Source organism: Vidua chalybeata, chromosome 29 (assembly GCF_026979565.1).
Source record: "Vidua chalybeata isolate OUT-0048 chromosome 29, bVidCha1 merged haplotype, whole genome shotgun sequence".
Taxonomy (NCBI): domain Eukaryota; kingdom Metazoa; phylum Chordata; class Aves; order Passeriformes; family Viduidae; genus Vidua; species Vidua chalybeata.
In genome coordinates, this window is record NC_071558.1 from 160,442 (window position 1) to 181,405 (window position 20,964).

General features: G+C 55.0%; 1 protein-coding gene, 3 long non-coding RNA genes and 1 pseudogene across 6 annotated transcripts; 3 read left to right on the plus strand and 2 right to left on the minus strand.

Moving 5' to 3' along the window:
- The first annotated feature begins 1,098 nt into the window (after positions 1-1,098).
- On the plus strand, positions 1,099-5,232 carry LOC128801076 (Fc receptor-like protein 5; annotated as a pseudogene).
- A 1,633-nt stretch (positions 5,233-6,865) lies between these two features.
- On the minus strand, positions 6,866-9,675 carry LOC128801340 (uncharacterized). 2 transcript variants are annotated; one of them, XR_008435174.1, is made up of 3 exons: positions 9,489-9,675; positions 7,384-7,621; positions 6,866-7,175 (listed from the first exon to the last, which is right to left on the minus strand). It is a non-coding gene; the product is annotated as an uncharacterized LOC128801340 (long non-coding RNA). The 2 variants fall into 2 exon arrangements; XR_008435173.1 differs by having other exon boundaries at positions 9,482-9,675.
- Positions 9,676-9,826: 151 nt separating this feature from the next.
- On the plus strand, positions 9,827-12,511 carry LOC128801341 (uncharacterized). Its single transcript, XR_008435175.1, has 4 exons — positions 9,827-10,024; positions 10,150-10,281; positions 10,702-11,614; positions 12,184-12,511. It is a non-coding gene; the product is annotated as an uncharacterized LOC128801341 (long non-coding RNA).
- A 1,277-nt stretch (positions 12,512-13,788) lies between these two features.
- Positions 13,789-17,675, plus strand: LOC128801329 (cilia- and flagella-associated protein 45-like). Of its 2 annotated transcripts, none has more exons than XM_053967150.1 (11): positions 13,789-13,973; positions 14,139-14,266; positions 14,584-14,725; positions 15,084-15,254; positions 15,434-15,612; positions 15,747-15,876; positions 16,111-16,257; positions 16,439-16,552; positions 16,758-16,951; positions 17,106-17,330; positions 17,504-17,675. In XM_053967150.1, the coding sequence occupies exons 1-11, from the start codon at positions 13,866-13,868 to the stop codon at positions 17,559-17,561; spliced, it is 1,596 nt and encodes a 531-aa protein (XP_053823125.1). In that variant the 5' UTR covers positions 13,789-13,865; the 3' UTR covers positions 17,562-17,675. The 2 variants fall into 2 exon arrangements, with proteins under 2 accessions (XP_053823125.1, XP_053823126.1); XM_053967151.1 differs by having other exon boundaries at positions 14,584-14,671.
- Positions 17,676-20,193: 2,518 nt separating this feature from the next.
- On the minus strand, positions 20,194-20,949 carry LOC128801339 (uncharacterized). The gene is made up of 2 exons (XR_008435172.1): positions 20,797-20,949; positions 20,194-20,404 (listed from the first exon to the last, which is right to left on the minus strand). It is a non-coding gene; the product is annotated as an uncharacterized LOC128801339 (long non-coding RNA).
- Positions 20,950-20,964: the final 15 nt, after the last annotated feature.

The following is a 20,964-nucleotide window of genomic DNA, read 5'->3' on the forward strand; positions in this document are numbered from 1 at the left end:
CCCTGTGCCCACCCAGCCACTGCCCATCCCTGGCACCCCCATTCCCCTGGGAACCCAACCATGGGACCCCCATTGCTTTGGTCTCTCCTCCCTGGGGATCACCATCCCAGGACTGCCATTGCCTAGGACCACCCTTGCCTTGATCCCATCCCATGGGCTGCTTCTTCCCCCACAACCACTATTCTTGAGGGTCCCCTTTTTCCCTCTGCATCCCCAACACTGGCACTCACATGCCATGACCCCAAATCCCTGGGGACCGTGTTCCCACAGGATCTCCATCCCTGAATCCCCACAGGCATGGAGACCCCATTCTCCTGGACAATCTATCCTTGGTTCCCCACATCCCCTGAGCCCCCCACTCCTGACAACAGCTTTTCCCACCATGTCCCCAGACTATCCTGTGATAAGTTAGAAAAGACTCTTTGTTCATCAAGACAGAAAGGAGAAGCCTTGTGTAGATAACAGAAAATCAAAGGAGAAGCCTTGTGTAGATAACAGAAAACTGCCAGACAGAAACTAGCTAGTATGTTGATTACTTAAGCTAGTTGTGTAATTAGAACTTAGGTGCATATAACATATAACCTTATATGGAAAAGATCATTACAAGGCAGTGGACTTTCACCAAGGAAGAAGAGAGGCGCCTTCCTCAAACGACCACCAGAGAGTAGAAGAAGACCCCCTAGCAACAGAGGGCGCAAGCGCAGAGTACCCCCAGAGATAACGCAGACACGGAAGAAAGAGAGTATAAAAAGACTGTAGGAAGGGCGAAACAGGGTGAGCCGTAGGCGGAGCGGAGACTCCCCGGCTACACCCAGCGCTGTTTGCTTGCCATCGCTTGCTGTAATCAATAAATTTCTGATTGACTCTTGAAAGGCTGAACAAATTATTCGCCTCAATTTATAACAATCCCATAATGTCCCCAGCCTGTCCCTTGCTGTGTCTACACCTTTCCCTCACCCTGCCCCCACCAAGGGCCACCTACACATGGGGACGAGTCGTGACCTCGCTTTCTTCCCCTTTATCCAAAGAGCCGCCAGCCAGGGGAGTGGTGGCTACAGCTGCCAGTGACAGCCAGTCCATATGGCTGGGGACAGCGGGATGGCCGGGAAGGTGGCGCTGCTCCTGTGGGGTGAGTGCCCCGGGGATGGGCGTGACAGCCCGGGGATGGGCCCTGGTGAGGCAGAGACCAGTGGGGAGGTGTCGCTGTTGAGTAAGAAATTACACAGACTCACCAGAAGACTGGTTTGCACAGCATCTCTGTTTACTATTAAATTCTCTCTTTTATAAATTGTTCTGATACAGACAGACCAGATTGGTCAATTAAACAATATATTCCACCTGCTTGGCTAATTAACAAAAACACCTTTCTTTTAAACAATCTTTGAGAAAAATAAGAAAACAGAGAGTAGTAAAACACCCCCTGCAGGTTGTTTATAATAACAAGCTATCATTGTTTCTCTGCAACTCCCTAAAGTCTCACAAGCCATTCCTGGAAAAACTTATCTAGTTTTCTCACTCTCTGACCAGGATGTCACTTCCAAAGGGAGTGTACAAAGGCGGGCTGCAGGGCCTCCTTAGGCCCCCAAGGCCAGCAGAGCCAGTGCATGAGGTGACCGGGGCCATAGGGTGGCTGTGGGTACACCCCACAGGAAGGGGGTATGGGACTGTAGAGACAGGAATGTGGGGAGAGGCATACTGGAGCTGGGGCAGCTGTGGGGACAGGGACGGGGACACAGGGCTGCAGGGACAGGAGCAAGGGGAAAACCACCATGTGGATATGGCATAGAGGCCATGAGGCTGGTGAGGGTGACCTGTGACAGCAGGGGGTCCCGGCACCTGAGCAGGGGTTGGCCATGGTTTCTTTGTCCTTGAGACATCTGAGCCACACCAGTACACCCACAGAGGCCTTTTGGGGACAGCCCACATGCCCTATCCCCTGTGCCTCTGTCCCCACAGTGCCACCCCACCCAGCCCTGTCCCTTCTCCCTTCCAGCCCAGACCCTCGCCTCGCTGGTGAGTCCTCGACAGATGCCATGTCCCTGCCTCACTGTCTCCAGCCCCACACTGGCCCTGGCAGGCTGGTGTTCCCTGTCACCCACAGGTGCCCAGACCCTCCAGATCCTTGTGGAGTCCCCCTGGAGGCCAGCAGTGCTGTGGGACCAGGTGACACTGACCTGTCAGGGCTTGGGGACCACCAGTGCCACCACCTGGTACAAGGAGGCACGCGACCATGTCACTATCACCAAGAATGGCACCTACACGTGTAACAGACCCCGAAGCACACTCAGCCCCACCTTGAGAATCTTAAATGGTGAGGGAGTTTTGGGTGTCACCAACCTGGCACCCACGGTGACCCCAGCGCTCTGGGTGGGCTCTGCTCCGTGGGTCACCCCCCTGGTGTGACCAGAGCCTTTCCCCTGCACATGGGGACATCCCAGAGCATCCCAGAGTGGGGGGAACCTGTTTGTGGAATTGGGGACCCCTGGTGTGCTGGGTGTGTTCCAGTGGGGGGGGTCCTGGTTCCATTGGGACCCACCAGGCCCCTGCAGTGTAATGGGACCCACTTGTCCCCCAGACCAGTTGGTGCTGCAGGTGTTTGTGGGGAGGTTACTGGAGGGGGACACAGTGACACTGCATTGCCAGCATTGGTGGCACCTGTTGGTCACTGAGGTGAGATTCTACCATGGGGACTAGGAAGTGAGACAGTCCCTCTTTGGGACTGAGATGTCCCTGTCCCCTCTGCAGCTACACCACAGTGGCTACTAATGCTGCAGGGGCTGGGTGGCAAGGAAGTGGAAAGAGTCATGACTGGTGACATTGACTGTGCACGGTAAGCACCCCACAGCCACCACCCCGACACCCCCACAGCCCCTCCCCAGGGACTCAGGGTCACCGGCCCCACCGCCCCCATCTCCTGACTTGAGCTCTTCCCAGTGCCAGTGCTGGAGGGTCCCCCCAAGCCCACCGAGGGGTCCCTCCTGACTCTCAGCTGCCTCAGCACCCCCAGCCTCCTGTGGCCCCGAGTCCCCCTCCACAGGGGTCTCTGCAGCTGCTGGTGCCCGCCGTGGTGGTCTTCTACTTGGGGAATTACAGCTGTGAGGTGAGCTCCAGGGTTGGGGGTGGGGCTGTGCAGAAGAGCAGCGCCCAGCTCTGCATCATGGTGTGCAGTGAGTGCAGGGATGGGCACGGGGAGCCTCCACAGCCTCCACGGGTCCTCCTGCCCTGTCTTCCCTGACAGCTGCCCTGGAGCTCCCAGCCTTTCCTGGATCCCTCCCTGGCTCACCTCATCCTTTCTCGGGTCCATCCCTGGGTTCCCCCACCCTACATGGGTACCCCCTTCCTTCCCTGACACCTTTTCCGTGTCCTGCCATCCCTGCCCTGAGTGACTCCCCAGCTCCCTCCATTCCTGGCTCTCATCCCCCCCATCCCTTACTTGTGTCCCCCCACCTCTTCCTGGTTCCCCCCACCCCTCTGTGAGGTACTCCCATGGTCGCCAGGTCCCACCATCCCTGTCGAGTTCCCCTCAGCCCTCTCTGGTGTCTCCCCCATCCTTCTCCAGGTGTCCCCTCCCTGAATCCCCCATCCTTCCTTGGAGTTCCTTTCCAAGCCACTCCTGTCCATGCAGCCCCTCTCCCTCATTGGGTTTTCCCGGCCTGTCCCCAACCACCCTCTGAGTCCCTCACTGTCCCCTGGTGTCCACCCATCGTGCAGGGGTCCCGCTCTCATGCGTGTCACTGTGGGCACAGCCCCCCAGGGCACAGTCCCTGCAATAGCCCCTCCACTCACCTGTCCTAGGGCTTCCTGGCAGCTGCAATGGAAAGGGGAGGGGGTGATGGAGGGGACACTGGGATCGCTTAACCTTCTTGGGAGTACAGCAGCTCCCTGGGGGACCACCTGGTGCTGAGGGGACCACCTGGTGCTGAGCTGTGTGCTAGCTGCAGGTCCCCTGTCCTTCTCCTGGCACTGGGGGAGCTCAGGGACACTGCTGGGCACCAGTCCCCGCCTGGAGCTGCATCATGTTGGGCACAATGACAGCGGCTGGTACCAGTGCCGGGTCAGCAATGGGGACAGTGTGACCAAGAGTGATCCCCTGAATGTCACTGTCCTGGGTGAGAAGGACCCTCGGGCTGGGGTTTACCCCACCCACAGTGTCCCCCATCCCACCTCACCATGTGCCAGCCCTGTGTCCCTGCAGTGCCCGTGACCAATGCCACCATCACCCCTCGCCCCCTGTCACACCTGGTGCACATAGGTGACCCCGTGACCCTGCACTGCACGGTGCAGGTAGGCTCAGCCCCTGTCACCTTCACCTGGCTGCACAACAGGCAGGAGGTGGCCCACGGTCCCCTCCTGGAGCTTGGGGCTGTCAATGTGGGACGTTCAGGCACCTACCAGTGCGTGGCCACCAACCAGCTGGGACAGGACGGACACTGCGTGTTCCAGGCACTCAGCCCAGAGCTAACCCTGGAGACGACCCCTCGCTCATCCTTGGTCACAGGTGGGCTCACATGCAGTTGCCAAGTTGTTCAGGACCCCCAGGGTTCAGGTTGACACCGATGTGTTCCCCTCTGTCCCCAGCAGTGGCTGTGAATGTTGGCAGGACCCTCCTGTTCCTGCTCCTGCTCCTGGCTGTCATCGCGGGCTGTCACAGGTGGCACCACCAGGGTGGGTGACAATGCGGGGGGATGGGGGTCCTGGAGTGAGGGGAAGCCCCGAGAGTGGGGGCAGAGATCAGGGATCTGGTGTGAATCAGGGCTGCAGTGGGGATTAGGGGTCCTGTGGGTAGTTGGAGCTGCTGTACTCCCAAGAAGGTTAAGCGATCCCAGTGTCCCCTCCATCACCCCCTCCCCTTTCCATTGCAGCTGCCAGGAAGCCCTAGGACAGGTGAGTGGAGGGGCTATTGCAGGGACTCCCCTTTCCCTCTTCCCCAGACACCCCCCAGACCCCCCCTTATCCCCACAGGACCCCCCCCCAGACGAGGGGGCGGTGCTGGACCCCCATGTCTTGGGCACTGAATGGGTAGGGGGTGAGTACAGGGGGGGACAGGGGCGCATCACCCATGGGTGTCACCCCCCACCCTGATTCCAACAAAACTGGCATTTGTTGCAGGTGCCCCCACATGTGTCCCCCAGCCCTGCCCCACCTCGGGATCCACAAGTGACCAACGCGGAGCTGTCGGGACGCTACAAGGGACAGCGGGACCCCTGTGACACCCTTGAGAGTGTGCTGTGACACTGGGTGACACTGGCAGCTCTGGGAAGCATCAATTCCCCTCAGGGGTCTCTTCTTCTTCACAGTGCCCCTCGGGGCTCCTCATTCCCCCTCCCAGTGCTGGGGTGGGGCACACAACCCTTTTCACTCTTATTCTACCCAAAATACAGCTTCTTGATTAAACTGTGGGAGAAACAAGGCTCACTCTTTAAAATCTGTAAATGTTTAATAAGGGATAAAAAGGACAGTAAACAGCGTGCTGGGAATTTGGCAACTGCCAGAGGCCCATGGTTAACTACAACAATTCTTCTTATAGACCTTCTCATTGTATTGGTTAAATACATACTCAAGAGGATTATACATATTCAAACATTCTTTTGAGTTTACATGTTCTGTGAATTATTTTGCTTGGTTTGACACTTAATCTGTTTTCTTAAAGTACATACCATACTGCAGATTAAATTTATATATTTTATGTCCTCACAAGGCCGTCCTGTTCTGTGATTTGACAGTTCTTGATAACTGAAGGGTCAGTGGTAAGTTCCTCTTTGCATTCTTTCTTTCGATGTTTATTTACTTGTTTCTTTTCAATGCTATCTTATCATACAGCTAAGATACTCCATCAGTACATGAAATCAGCATTAGCTATTTGTCCTGGGTTGGCTATATGATGCTTGTATCCCCAGCCATCTGTTCTGTCTATGCTGGATAATAAGTTTTGCACATTTAAGACTGGTTCCGAGAGTGAAAGGGGGAGAGAAGAAGCGTGGAGTTTGTGGCCAGAAATGTCACTTGCTCCCCTGCATCCTCCTCCCGGACTGTGTTGTCTGGGTACAGACAGACAGCGGGACAGAGCTCTCCTTTGCTTTTAGTTAGTTTTTAGCTAGCTGAGGCAGAGATGTTCCCTGGACTGTAGGTTTTCTTTGTCTTTAGACCTGTTTAAACCTGCTCTGGACTAAACAACCAGAAGAGCACCGGGAGCTCACACCTGTGGCCCACAGGGCCAGGCCTGGGCCGTGGCATTTCCAGTGCCAGAGGGATTGATAAGAGCCTGAATAAGCCGAGCTAAAGCCCACAGAAGGGACTTTTCTGAGGTCATCATCTCTTTTGGAGTGGCAAGAAGTTTTATTGTTTAATATTGTTCATTTTTTGTACTGGTGAATGCTTTGCCTGTTAAATAAACAGTTTTTTCCACTTTTCTCCAAGGAAATCTTTTTCCCAAACCAGTTGGGGGAGGGGCCACTTGAATTTGTTTTTTTAGAGGAAGCCCCTTTTAGAGGTTTTTCTCCCAAAATTACCCTAAACCAGGACACAGTTTCACAAAATTATCTGAGTCATTCTCACAATTGTCATTTAGTTACACAAATAGAAGCATTAGCTACTTCTGCAACAGTTAATGTTATAATACACAGCACATTGTCTCTATCTTGATATTTTGCAAGAGTCTAAACTGTAATATATTTATCATGCTAAAATATATATTCTACACAGGGATTAGGGTAAAAAGGCTGACAAATTGTAGTGTATCAAAAGAAATTAAGAAATTATTACAAACAGTATTTTATCACAATAATTCGCAAAAGCCAATATAATAGTGAAAGCCAATGATGACATCGTTATTTATAACAGAGAGAAGGTGTACTTAAGGGTTTATTTGACTTCTCCTTATCCTGCTCTGATTTTGTCAGCAATAAATTCATTTAATATCTCTAATTCCAAGGCTGTTTTGCCTGTGACAGGATTTGATGAGTGATCTCTGCTGGTCCTTGTCTCAACCCAGGAACACTTTGTTCAATTTTCTCTTTGCATCCAGGGGGGGAGGGCAGTGAGAGAGCAGCTGTGGTGGGTGCAGGGCATCTGGCCACTGCCCATCCACGGCAAGGCAGGAAGGAGGAGGAGGGTCCAGGTCAGGTTGTTGAACAGATTGGTGTGGGATTTGCAGCAGTTTTCTGGTTCTCTCAGACCTTTCAGGACAGGGACAAAATGATCAATTGCTGCATTTCCGGACTGGTTCCCCCACAGCTGCCCCTGCACAGGGGGTTTCCAGCCAGCCCTGCTCTGAAAACCATCAAAGGCCCCCACAGAGCCACTGCTTGGGCTCCCTTTGGATTTTGTGCTTCTTGCAGGCTGAGCAAACCACAGGCAGGCCTTTTTCCCCCACAGAATTCTCACCTCTGCAGCAGCTCTAAAGCTGCCAGAATCAAAGGCAAGGGGGCAAGGGGGACCGTCAGGTCCTGGCTGCCAGTTGGGGCTGGCCAGAACAGGTCTGGCTAATGGCCACCCCTGTGCAGTGGGGCTGGGCCATGGCTGGGCCCCAGCCTTGGATGGCCACTGGCTTCAAGGAGGAGGAGTTTGGGAGCTCCTTTCTGCCTGGGGCTCCATTCCCAAGCTGCTCTTGCCGGCTGAGATCCTGAAGGGGACAAGCAAGAATGGAGAAGTCTGGACACCCCCAGAGCTGCCATCCCCCAGAGAAGGACCCCCTTGGCCAACATGTGTCCCCCCGGGACAGGATCCCCCGAGGACATGACCGTCTTGGATGTGCCCCCCCAGGACAGAACTTGCCCCTGCCATCTGACACTCAGCACAAATGGCCTCTTCATTCTGACCCCAATCCCAAGGAACCCTCTCCCATTCATTCCATCCCCTTCAATCCCCCTTCCACCATGACTTGATTCTCCCAGGACCCCCCATTCCCCCTGCACCCCATCCCTGGCACACCCATCCCCTGATGGGGGATTTATTATGATTACAATTTATTACTATTAATAAATTTTTCTTTATACCCTTTTAAAGTTTTAAACTTACTTTACCTTTCTCCTAATCCCATCACAAAACAAAAAAATAAAAAAATACATTCTAATAAATACACAAATAATTAACCAACACTAAACCCACCACATTAATTAATACATTGTAAAAAAATCTCAAAATAGCAAACCAAAACAAAGGCACTCCAAATCCCTGAAGCCCACATTCCCCTGGGATTCCCATCCATGAGTGCCCCCAGCCCTGGTGACCCCCATTAACATGTCATGCCCACCCCTGGTGACTCCCCCTCCTCAGGACCCCCATTCCACAGGGACACCATCCCTGGGACCCCCCATTCTCCTGGACACCCATCCCTGGCTCCCCAAAATCCAAAAGGCCCCCCACTTCTGGGAAGCCCATGTCCCACTGATCCAGGGACAGCCTTGTCCCCAGCCTGTCACCATCCTACCCACAGCCTGTGCCCAGCTTGTGGCCACCCTACCCCCAACAAGGGCCAGCTACACGTGGGGACAAGTCGTGACCTCACTTCCTTCCCCTTCATCCAAAGAGCCGCCAGCCAGGGGAGCAGTGGCCACAGCAGCCAGTGATAGCCAGTCTACATGGCTGGGGACAGCGGGATGGCCGGGAAGGTGGCACTGCTCCTGTGGGGTGAGTGCCCCGGGCACAGGCGTGACAGCCCAGGGATGGGCCCTGGTGGGGAGGGGGCACAGGGGGGCTGTGGGGTCCCCTGACATCCTCAATGCCAGCAGAGCTGGAGCATAAGGTGACCGGGGCCATGGGCTAGCCTTGGGAACAGGACAGGCAGTACAGGGCTGGAGGGACAGGAATGTGGGGAGAGGTATTGTGGGGCTGGGGCAGCTGTGGGGACAGGGACAGGGATACAGGGATGCAAGGATGCAGGGACAGGGACAAGGGGACAAGGACAAGGACAAGGTAGATGTCCCAGGCCATGGGGACAGAGGCTCTGGGGCTGGTGGGGGTAACCTGTGCCATCACAGGGTCCCTATCGAGACATCTGAGCCACACCAATGTCCCCACAGCGACAGTTTGGGGACAGCCCCTACAACCCATGTCCCCGTGTGTCACTGTCTCCACGGTGCCACCCTCACCCAGCCCTGTCCCTTCTCCCTTCCAGCCCAGACCCTTCGCCTCGCTGGTGAGTCCTTGGGGGATGCCATGTCCCCGCCCCACTGTCCCCAGCCCTGCGGTGGCCCTGAAAGGCTTGTGTCCCTTCTCACTCGCAGGCACCCACACCACCCAGCTCCTCGTGGAGCCCCCCTGGAGGCCGGCAGTGCTGTGGGACCAGGTGACACTGATCTGTCAGGGTTCGGGGACCACCGGTGCCACCACCTGGACCAAGGACGGGCAGCGCTGGGGACAGCAGGGACGTGACCACATCACTGTCATGGAGAGAGGCAACTACACATATGACAGACCCGGCAGTGGGCTCAGCCACCCCATGAGAGACTTAGATGGTGAGGGAGTTCTGGTTATCCCCAACCTGGCACCTGCAGTTTCCCCAGGGCTCTGGATGGGCTCTGCTCCATGGGTCACCTCTTGGTGTGACCAGAGCCCATCCCCTGCACATGGGCACATCCCAGAGACTCCCAGTGCCAGAGGACCCTGTTTGTAGAATTGGGGATCCCTGGTCCGTTGGGTGTGACCCAATATGGGGGTCGTGGTGGCATCGGGACCCTCCAGGTCCCCCAACCAATCCTCCCTCTGGGAAATATCTTCTGTTAGTGGGCCATTGAGTGTCACTGCATGACTGTGACATCATCCCATTGGGAGATGCTCTGCCCAGGGGGAGAAGCCAAGCATTCCTACCTGGATATACTCTGACATTTGGAACACCACAGCCAGCCTTTTCCCACTGGATTCTCAGAGGAAGACCAAGCCCATCTACACCACCACTGGACCTTCAGAGGAAGACTACACCCTTCTACAGAACCACACCTGTCACTCCAGGATGACTGCAGCCACCATTTAATGGGACTACTACCGACATCCTGACCCACAGGCTGTCAGGCTGTATTCTAACTCTGTCAGTGTTGTTTTATATAACTGCATTTTATTTTTATTTTTATTTTTATTTTTATTTTTATTTTTATTTTTATTTTTATTTTTATTTTTATGATAAATGACTGCTCACTTAAAAAATTTTAACAGGTTTATTAAACCTTAGCAAAAATACAACAAAAGGACTAAATAAGGAAAAACAGGCCTGGGAGCCCACCTCGTGGCTGCCTACCAGGTGGCTCAGCTTTTAGATGGATGCTTTGCCTTTTATACCTCTGGCAGGTCAGTGTCACCCCGTCCCACAGCACTGCCGGCCTCCAGGGGGGCTCCACGAGGGTCTGGGAGGTCTAGGCACCTGCAGGTGACAGGGGACACCAGCCTGCCAGGGCCAGTGCGAGGCTGGGGACAGTGGGGTGGGGACATGGCATCCCCCAAGGACTCACCAGTGAGGCCGAGGGTCTGGGCTGGAAGGGAGAAGGGACGGGGCTGGGAGGGGGTGGCCCTGCAGGGACAGCAGCACCTGGGGGATGCGGTGAAGTTTCTGTCCCGAGAATGTCCCCACAGGAGCGTTTTCCTGTTCCTGTTCCCACAACCACCCCACAACTCTGGTCACACTGGGGTCCATGTTCTGCTGGCATTGGGGACCTCAGGGGACCCCACAGCCCCCCTGTGCCCCCTCCCCACTGGTCTCTGCCTCACCAGGGCCCATCCCCGGGCTGTCAGGCCCGTGCCCGGGGCACTCACCCCACAGGAGCAGCGTCACCTTCCTGGCCATCCCGCTGTCCCCAGCCATGTGGACTGGCTGTCACTGGCTGCTGTGGCCACCGCTCCCCTGGCTGGTGGCTCTTCGGATGAAGGGGAAGGAAGCGAGGTCACGTCTTGTCCCCCCGTGTAGCTGGCACCTACTGGGGGCAGGGTGGGGACCTGGTGGGACATGGAGGTGATGGTGGGACATGGTGTTGCTAGAATTTGGAGGCTGAGGAGGTGTAGGGAGCCAAGGATGGGTGTCCAGGGGAATGAGGTGCCCAGGCATGGGCTCCCAGGGTAATGGGTGTTCCAAGGGTTGGCTGGACTCAGACTTGGGGATGAGAGCCCCAGAACAACGTGACCTCCAGGGATCTATGATCATGAGATGAGGGCCAATGGATGAGGTGCCAGGGGAAAGGGGGGCCCTGTGAGAATGGGGGTCCTAGGGGAATCAAGGTCCCCAAGTGAAGGTGGGTTCCAAGGGCTGGAATTACCAGGATGGGGTTCTGTGGAATGGAGGAATGGGGTTCCTGGGGAATTGCAGACCAGGGATGGGTGTCCCAGGGAAGGGGGGACAGAAGGAATGGGGGTCCCATGGTTGGGGCCCCAGGGAAATGGGGGACCAGGGATGGGCAGTGGCTAGGTGGGCCCATGTCCCCTCACCTCCGGTTCCTGGCACAGCAATCCAGGGAGCACCTGAGCAGGGAACGGGTTGGGGGGACCCAGGGGAGGGGGAAAATGGGGTGTCAGGGGTGCAGGGAAGGGTAGGGAGGCTGTGGGGGATGGAGGTGTTGAGCTGTGCCCTCTCAACAGTTTCACTTTCTTTTTCCTGGACAAGAAGGAAGAGGCCGTTTGTGATGAGACTCAGGTGGGAAAGGGGGAGGGGGTTCTGTCCTGGGGGAAAAGCATGCGGTCCTGTCCTGTGAGGTCCTTGTTTTGGGGAAATCCAGTCCAGGGGGTGACACATTCTGGCATGGGGGGCCCTGTCCTGGTGGGTGGTGGTTCCAGAAATGTCCTGGCACATTCCTGGTTGAGTACCTGTCCCAGGGGTGGCACACCCTGGGGACCTTTGTCAATCCAGGTGTGGGGCCCAGCCGTGGCCCAGCCCCACTGCACAGGGGTGGCCATTGGCCAGACCTGCTCTGGCCAGCCCCAGCTGGCAGCCAGGACCTGACGGTCCCCCTTGCCCCCTTGCCTTTGATTCTGGCAGCTTTAGAGCTGTGCAGAGGTGAGAATTCTGTGGGGGAAAAAGGCCTGCCTGTGGTTTGCTCAGCCCTGCAAGAAGCACAAAACCCAAAGGGAGCCCAAGCAGTGGCTCTGTGGGGGCCTTTGATGGTTTTCAGAGCAGGGCTGGCTGGAAACCCCCTGTGCAGGGGCAGCTGTGGGGGAACCACTTGGGAAATGCAGCAATTGATCATTTTGTTCCCTCTTCCCAAGGGACTTCGAGAGCCACAAAACTACTGCAAATCCCACACCAATCTGCTCATCAACCTGACCTTGACCCTCCTCCTCCTTCCTGCCTTGCCGTGAATGGGCAGTGGCCAGATGCCCTGCACCCAGCACAGCTGCTCTCTCACTGGCCACAGTACCTGGATGGGGAGAGAAAATTGAACAAAGTGTTCCTGGGTTGAGACAAGGACCAGCAGAGATCACTCATCAAATCCTGTCACAGGAATCACAGGCTCAGAATTAGCAATATTAATTGAATTTATTGCTGACAAAATCAGAGCAGGATAAGGAAAAGTTAAATAAACCCTTCAAAACACCTTCCTTGCACCCCAAACTCCTTCCTGGGCTCTCCCTCCTCCCTCCAGTGGTGCAGTGAAATGGGAATGGGGGCCCCGGGCAGTTCAGCACTTGTTGTTTCTGCCCTGCTCAGCCAGAGCAGTCACAGTCCTTGCCCAGTTCTGACAAGGTGGGGTCCCTGCCTTCCATGGGAGACCCTTCTCCAAGGATTTCTCCAGTGGGAGACCTTCCCATGGGTTGCAGCTCTGCTCCAGCTGCTCCCAGCTGGGGCTCTTCCTTGTCCGGGATCAGTGCCTTGGGATCTGCTGCAGCGGGGGCTTCCCCCGGGCTCACATCCCCCTTTGGGCATCCCCTGCTCAGCTGGAGGCTTCTGCAGGGCTGCAGGGGGGTCTCTGCTCCCCGAGGACCCCACAGGCTGCAGGGGAATCTCTGGAGCCCCTTGTGCCCCTTCTTCCTCCCTGCGGGGCTGTTCCACTCCCAGCCTCAGTGTGAAAAACACGTTCACTCTCCTGTGAAAATTTTAAAGTTTGATAAAGAACAATAGGAGACAAGGACCATAGAGCAAAGGTTATTATGGCCGGGTGCATCTTGACACTCAGCCAAGAACGCACTGTCACCTTTGGGGATACCCCTTAAATACCTTTTCCATTACATCAGCCTGTTGTATAGTCATAGACCCTTATGCATAGTAAACTTTTCCCCAAACTACTTTACATGTTCCATGAACTATTTAGCATATCTCCTCCTTGGATCTGCCTTTTTAGAGTATGCATATTCCTTGGTTGTGGTTTTAGTCCATTCTTATCACCTTCAGTTTTTGGTCCTTGGTCCACACTGCCTTCAGACGGTGAGTGCTGATAGTTGGCAGATCTGTACAGGTGTCTTCATCCTGTGTTCATTGGATGTTATCCCATCCAAGCAGGCATTTTAACAGAAGCATACTTATATCAGCTATTATGTCTAAACTTAATTAATACCAGAAATAAAAACTATATCTTTATAACAAAGTTACTTTAACACCACACATATAAAATTCATTGCAATATTTCCAAAAAGCCAACATTATAATATGTATCTATAACACTCAAGCTCCTCTTGGCTGCCACAATTCCATCTCTGCCTTCCCTTGGATTTGCCCTTCCCAGCTCTGGGAGCTTTTGTACCAACGCCCCCCATCCCCCATCCCCCATCTGCTCCAGGACATCCCGGGAGCTGCTGGAGGCACTGCCATGGCAACAGTCAGTCCCAACATGTGATGGTGGCTTTGGGCATGCTGTCACAATCGGTTCAGACACATCCCAACTGCCGGTCCCATCACACTGGGATGTCAGCTCCAGGACATTGTCATACCTCCCAGGCTCCATGACAGCACCATGGCAGCTGCAACTGCCAGCTCAGGATCTCAAGACTCCTCCCGGGGGTCCCTCCTCCCCCGCCGTCAGCAGCTTCACCCACCGGGATTTCAGTCCCTCCTTCCCAAGGTCTGCCCCTGGTCTCCTCCTGATCCCCCAGCCCCTCCGGCCCCTTCCAACATGACCCAAGGGCTTGTCTTGACTGAGGGTCCAGAACTCCTCCCAGGATCATTTGGTGTCCAGGGAGCACTGAGTGTGGGGATTTTGGATCCCTCACATCGTCCTTTCCCACAGGTCATGGGCTCCAGCAGCCCCATTGTGATCCTTCGGGATGTGCCCAAACAGCCTGAATTGCAGCCCTCCATCAGATACAAACCAAAGAGCACCAGAATCATCACCAAGGACCTGATCCAGGACCTCGTGTAAGGCTGTGCCTGAGCCCTGAGGGGTTTTGGGGGAATGGTTGTCAGTGCAGCATCCCAAAATCTCTGGGGAGCAGGGATTGGCAGTGTGCCCTGGCCACCCCCAGGGATCCTGCCCCCTGCATCCCAGCCTGGTGCCACTTTCACCACACTTTCCCTTCCTGCTTTACCCCAAAACAGGAGAGTCAGCTCCCCACAGCTTCCCCAGCACTTCCCACATTGATCTGGGCTGGCTTGGTGGTCGAGTGGGCAGCTCAGGGAGCACAGGGAGCTGTTGGCATCTCCATGCCACTGAGCTCTCTCCCTGGGCTCCCCAGCATTCCCCAGGAGAAGCCCAAACCATGTCTCATCATTGGAGAAAAGGAATACAAGAAACTCAAGGAATCAGCTCAAGCCCCAACTGAGGTGGAGCATTGGGACAGGCTGAAGACCCTGAAAGCCAGACAGGACGCAGCCTTCGTAGGCATTTCCCTTCCTGCTTCCCCCTTTTCCTGCACCATATCTGGGTTTGAGGGGTGGTGGCTGCTGCAGGGGGCCCTCCCTCTGTCCGACACATTTTGGGGCACAGGGGAGGCTGCAGGGCTCAGAGCTCCACTGAGAGCTGGGCAGCATCCCTGAAATTGTGCCCAGCACTGCCAGCCTTCCAAGGGCACGGGATATCTGCCCAGAGGTGTGGGGAGGGATGCCCATGGCTGTGTCAGGGTCCCAGGAGCCCAACACGTCCCCACTCAGTGCCGGGAATGCGGCACCTGAAGTGTGACCCCTGCGAGCCCTTGGGAAGGTGTCCAGGATTGGGAAGTGCTCTCTGTCCCTGCAGGAAGCCCTGAAAAAGGCCCAGATTGAGGAGCAGAGAAAGGCAGAACTGGAGGACAAGAGGGACCATCAGAGAGACGTGGAGGAGGAGCTGCAGCAGGAGGAGCAGAAGCTGCTGCAGCGGGTGACAAGGATGAGGCTGGAGCAGGAGGAAGATGTGCGGGAACTGAACGTGGTAGGGCCAGCGCTCCCCGCTGTCGCCTGGCACTGCCTGAGCCTCCCCTGCTCCTCGTGCTCCCAGGCTCTTCCTCTCCTTCCCTTGTTGTCCTGTGTCATCTGGTGACATTCCCTGGCCCTCCCTGCTCCCTGTGTCTCAGCGCAGCTCCGAGCCACAGACACCTCTTGTCCCCACAGCTGTTCCTCAATGCCAAGTGCAACATGATCCGGGACAAGCAAGTCCTGGAGAAGAGGATGATCCACAAGGAACTGGCGGAGGAGGAGAAGCGCTTGGACAAGATGATGGAAATGGAGTGGGAGAAGGGCATGGAGGTCCAGGAGGAGCTGGAGCGCCAGAGGAAGCAGGAGCTGATAAGGTGGGCAGAAGGCTCCCTCTTCCCCATGGAGGCATCTAGCCCATTCCAACCACACCAGCCCTGTCCATGCCAGCATTCCCACGATGGGGAGCAGGTTGGAGCTAGAGGAAACCCTTCTGCTCTCGTATTCCCAGAGCCCGGCAGGACATTGTGAAACAGATGGAGCAGAATGCAGAGGAGCGGGCACTGAGGGCTGAGGAGCTGTACCAGGAGGGCCAGAGGCAGCTGGAGCGACTGGAGCAGATGAAGAGGGAGGATCAGAAGGTGGGAGCAGGGAAGAGGGGGGTGCAGGGAGGTTTCCACCTGGATGGAAAGGGATTGGCAGAGCTGGATCAGCCACACTCAGGGAGTAGGGACAGCAGCCAGCAGGATCAGAGCTCTGGTCTCTTGGGGACATTGTGACATCCCAGGGAGGTGGCCCAAAGCCTGCCTGCCCTGAGTGAAGGAGGAGGAAGGAGCACTTGGCTTGGTGGTCTCCAATCCTGCGTGGCATTTCAGGCCTGGGAGCAGAAACAGGAGCAACTAAAGCAAATCCATGCCGATATTAAACGTTTCAACATGGAGAGCCAGAGGCTGAAGGATCAACAGCGGGAGTGGGAGAGACTGGAGGACGAGCGGGTGCTGGAGCAGCAGCGGCAGAAGGCTGTAAGAGCAGCAGGCTCCTGGTGGGGTGGGCAGGGGCTGCAGGAGCTGTCCTGGGGCACTGTCCCATCCGAGGGCTCTGGCCCATCCCGGGGCACTGTCCCATCCCAGGGCTCTGTCCCATCCCAGGGCTCTGTCCCACACTCTGGGGCTCTGTCCCACCCCGGGTCTCTGTCCCCCATAGGAGCGTGAGTCCGCCTTGGAGGCAGAGCAGCAACAACTGTACCTGGAGAAGGAGAAGGAGCTGGCCCGGCTCAGGGCCACACAGGAACGGGCCCAGGACTGGCAGGCAGAGCGGGTGAGTGGCCCAGGCACAGGTGACGTGCCACCGTCCCTGTCATCACCCCAGCAAAGGGGCAGCGCCTCTGGATGGGGGGGGTCTGCAGGACCAGCCCCTGGGGCCAGGGGATGTCCTGGAGTGGTGCTGGCAGAGCCAAAGCCACGGCCAAGGGCTTCCATAGCTGCCCCTGATGGGAGCCTAGCACTGTCCTCTATTCGGGCAGGATGCTCTGAGGGCCAAGAGGAACCAAGAGGTCGCAGACCGGGAATGGCGGCGGCGGGAGCTGGAGAAGGCACGGAAGAAGGCTGAGCTGGAGCAGCAGCTGAAGCAGGACCGGCTGGAGCAGGTGGCCCAGAAGGAGCAGTACCTGGCCATGCAGGTGGAGCAGGACCGCCAGGAATTCCAGAGGGTGCTCAGGTGAGGCACACGTGACTGAGGGATGGCTGAGGTAGTGGCCAGGCGGCTCCCAGTTCCAGCTGGTGACTCTGGGGACTCCAGTGCCAGCCCAGGTGTTGTGCCAGGTGTGGGGGGGCTGTGGCAGGGTCCCTGAGCCAGCCCTGCACTCCCACAGGGCCCATCAGGAGCAGATGGAGCGGGAGAAGCTGGAGTGGGAGCAGAGAGAGCACCAGCAGCACGCCTATGCCGAAGATCTCCGGCGGCAGATGCAGGAGCTGCAGCAGCAGCGGCAGCAGGAGCGGGCGGCCGTCATTGCCGAGGGCTGGCAGCAGCAGCAGGAGGTCCGGCAGCGCAGCCAGCGCCTTGCCCAGTTCAGGCAGCAGAAGCTGCAGGAATTCAGGTCAGGGGCTGTCAGTGCTGCTTCCCTGGGCTCCCTGGGCTCCCTGAGTCCGTCCTGGTGTCCCATCCTGGGCCACCTCCCAGCTGCTCCCTCTGCATCCTCAGCAAACGGAACCTGCTGTGGGGCCATGGTCCAAGACCCATCAGGACCCTGATGAATTCTTTCCTCTGCAGAGCCACTGGAATGCCCGAAAAGTACTGTGCCCAGGTGGAGCGCAAAGCCCACAGCTGAGCCAGCACAGTCCCCTCCTAGGCCCAGCCCCACCAGGAACCAGCTCCAATTCCCCATGGTTTTGGGGTTCCATTTGCATTGACTAAATTTTCCAATAAACAATGTTTCTGAGAAGATGGAGTTTTCTGTCCTTCCTTGACCTCAGGGATGTTTGGAAGGAGCTGCCCACAGGACTGGAGGAGCCTTGAGGTTCCTTGTCCCACCTGTCCCACTCTAGGGTTGTATTATGGGTTTAGGCTTGTTAGTGAATTTTTCCCATTTGTCATCTGAAAGATGACAAGGAAGAAGGAGGGAGTGATGCCCCTGGGATGGATGGCAGGTGAGTGAGTTAACAAAAGAAATGGGAAATGGGTGATCACTCCGGCTGACCATCTGTCATAAACAACCCAGACCCCAACTGGGAATGAGTTATAGAAGTTTTACTGAGAACAAAAAAAAAAAAAAAAAAAAAAAAAAAAAAAAAAAAAAAAAAATCAGCAAAGCAAAAGGGACAGTGCTGGGAGCAGGGCAAAATAACATAGACTCATGTACAAAATGGCAGTTCCACCTTTTATACCCCTGATATTGCATCAGGTTTATGCACTTTTATGCATATTCCCTGACTGAGAAGGACTGGCAGAAACACCCCAGATACCCCATGGATCCTGTGCATTGACTACCTTGGGAACAGGCACTTCAGAGACCCAAAGGGACATCGATGGGCTTTTGGAATCACTGTTGCAGAAACAGAAGGAATTGAGCAAATTAACACCTTGTCTAGACTGTCCAGTTGGTTCTCAACATTGCCAAACGAGAGAAGTGGCCAAAGCTCTCCCTCTGCACTGACTCATGGATGACAGCCAATGCTCTGTGGGGGTGGCTGGACAGATGGAAAGAGGCCAATTGGCAATGTAAAGAGAAACCCATCTGGGCTTCTGAAATGTGGAAAGACATCACCATCCAAGTGGAGAAGGCAATTGTGAGAGGCCACCATGGAGATGTACACGTGCCTAAGGGTCAAGCCAACAAGGAGCATTACACCAACGAAGATGCAGACCAGGTTCCCCCAGTCAAAGCATCACAAACAGATGTGGGGGGACCTTCAAGTGTTGGGATCAGCATTTAGCAAAGGCTATGTGGCCAGTCAACACCAGAGTCCCTTCACACTGTAGATGGAGATAAAGTCTCTGTGGTACAGCTGAGAGGCCTGTTAGGGAAAACAGTTTGGATTAACCATGCCTCAGGAAATGGCAAACACACTTGTTGGATTGTTTTTGCTCAAGGAACAGGTTGCACCTGGTTGGTGACACAAAAGACAGAGAAACACAATGTATCCGTCAAGGGGATCTTATCTTTGGGTGAGCTGTCCATGACACGGCACCCTGTAGCTGTATCTGGATGTGTGTGTGTATACATATATATATATATATATATATATATATATATATATATATATAATTTGAATAATGCATGTATGTATATAGTTGAAAAGTCTAAAGTTCAATGTTGGTATGGGAAAAAAATTCAGGGTGGGTAATGTTATGGGATGGGTGTTCTCAGGGAATTTTTTCCCACTGTCATCATGAAGGTGCTGGGAGGGGAAGGGAGATGGGGTGACTCCTAGATGGACAGCCATCCATCAAGTCACATGGAAAGAGTGGCTGATAACCCTGGTATTCCACAGAATCACTTGGAGGGGAGGGAAATAAAGGGTTTTAGCAGCTTTGCCCTGGGGGCTCTCTCCTGCTCTGGAACTGGGATTTGTCCGAGATGCCACCTGTGGTTTTGGCCTGGGCTTTCTGTGCCTTAGCTCAGCACCGCAGGCAAGTTCTGCCTGCCCCTACTGCCTGTGCCCACTGCTGGCCAGAGGATCCCAGCTGCCTCCACTGACTCAGACCTGGGCAACTTCCAGTGCTGAGACTGGACACTGCCCGCATGGGTTTTCAGGGCGAGCACCCCCTTCTTTCTCTCCCATGCCGGCAGCAGCCCAGATCACCCTGGGAAGTTCAGAGTCACACTGGATTCCCTTGCCCGCTGCGAGTGAGTCCCTGCAGCCTCTGCCCCACTGGAAACTGCCAGTGCCCATTGCCAGCTGTGATCATAACTGCACCCAGGGGGAACAAATAGCGCTGAGCAGGTTGAAAGATTCTGTTCTTGTGTTATTGTTTGTTCTGTTCTGTTCTATTTATTTTCTAGTAAAGAACAGTTATTCCTTGTTGGAGTTGTTGCTGAGAATTTTAGACTTTCTGTCCCCATTGAGGACTTTGAGTGATTAGTTATTGGATTAAAAGTGAAAATAATTTAGGTGTCATTTCTTAATTGGATAGTTTAGCCTTAAAAGATCTTGTATGGAAAGACAGCCATTTTGTAACTTGTTAGTAGAATGCTGTAGAACTTGTGACTTGTAATATAGATAAGAAATAATAAACACCTAAGCCTGAACACAAAATATCATCTTGAGAGTTTCAATCCCAACCTTGACAGAGGTAGAAAAAAGAAGCCAAGAACCGGCAATTCCTTTTTCCACATTTCTGCCTGAAAGTTCCATAATTTTGAAAGTATTACTTAGAGGGAGGGGTCTTCTTTTGATTCCGGGAGGATTCCCGTCCTCCTTGGAAGACATTTTCTTTTAAACCAAGACACCTTGAGACACTGAGTTTGAAAGCTTTCATTTCTCCAGAAAAGAGCCATCCTCCATGGACAGGAATCAGGGACCAAAAGTGGGATTCCCTCACCTAAAATTATGAATGTCAGCAGATTGCTTCTAGACAAAAGCTGCTAGGACTGATAGCTCAGGCTTGCCTTGGATTTCCTGGGGCCACCTCTCAGCCGTCCCCTAGACACTGGACTGGAAGTGTTCCTTCCTGTGGAAAAGAGCCCTCATTAGAGTCCAGGTACCTGGGGCAGAAATTTGGATTCTACCTCCTAAAATTGCAAATAGCCGAGGAATGCTCCCAGATGAAAACTGCCAGGACCGACAGACCTGGTTGGCCTTGGACTCCCAGGGCAAGAAAGTGTTGGGGTGGCACAGCCAGACACCCCCATTCCCCAGAGCGCCCTCACCCCACCCCCAGCTCCAGCCCTTCCTAGTACCACCCGGTGCCCAAAGCCCTGCACCCAACGCTCCCTGAGCAGCATCTGATCCCCAGAGCTGCTATGGAGCCTCTGCCAGTCCCAGCTCTGGGACAGATGGGCAGCACAGCTGGAGCAGGCAGCACCAGGAGGGTGGACCTGGAACAGAGGGACCAGGATGGACCTGGATGCCAGGGAGGAGGTGACGGCATGGTGGCAGACCAGAGACCCTGGGAAGGAACTGGGACGGAGGGAGCAGAATCCTCGGCTCGGAAACCCAGCACAGGTCACAGCTGCCATCGCACTGTGAGCACCGGGGCTGTCACATTGTGATGGAACTGACAGACAGCTG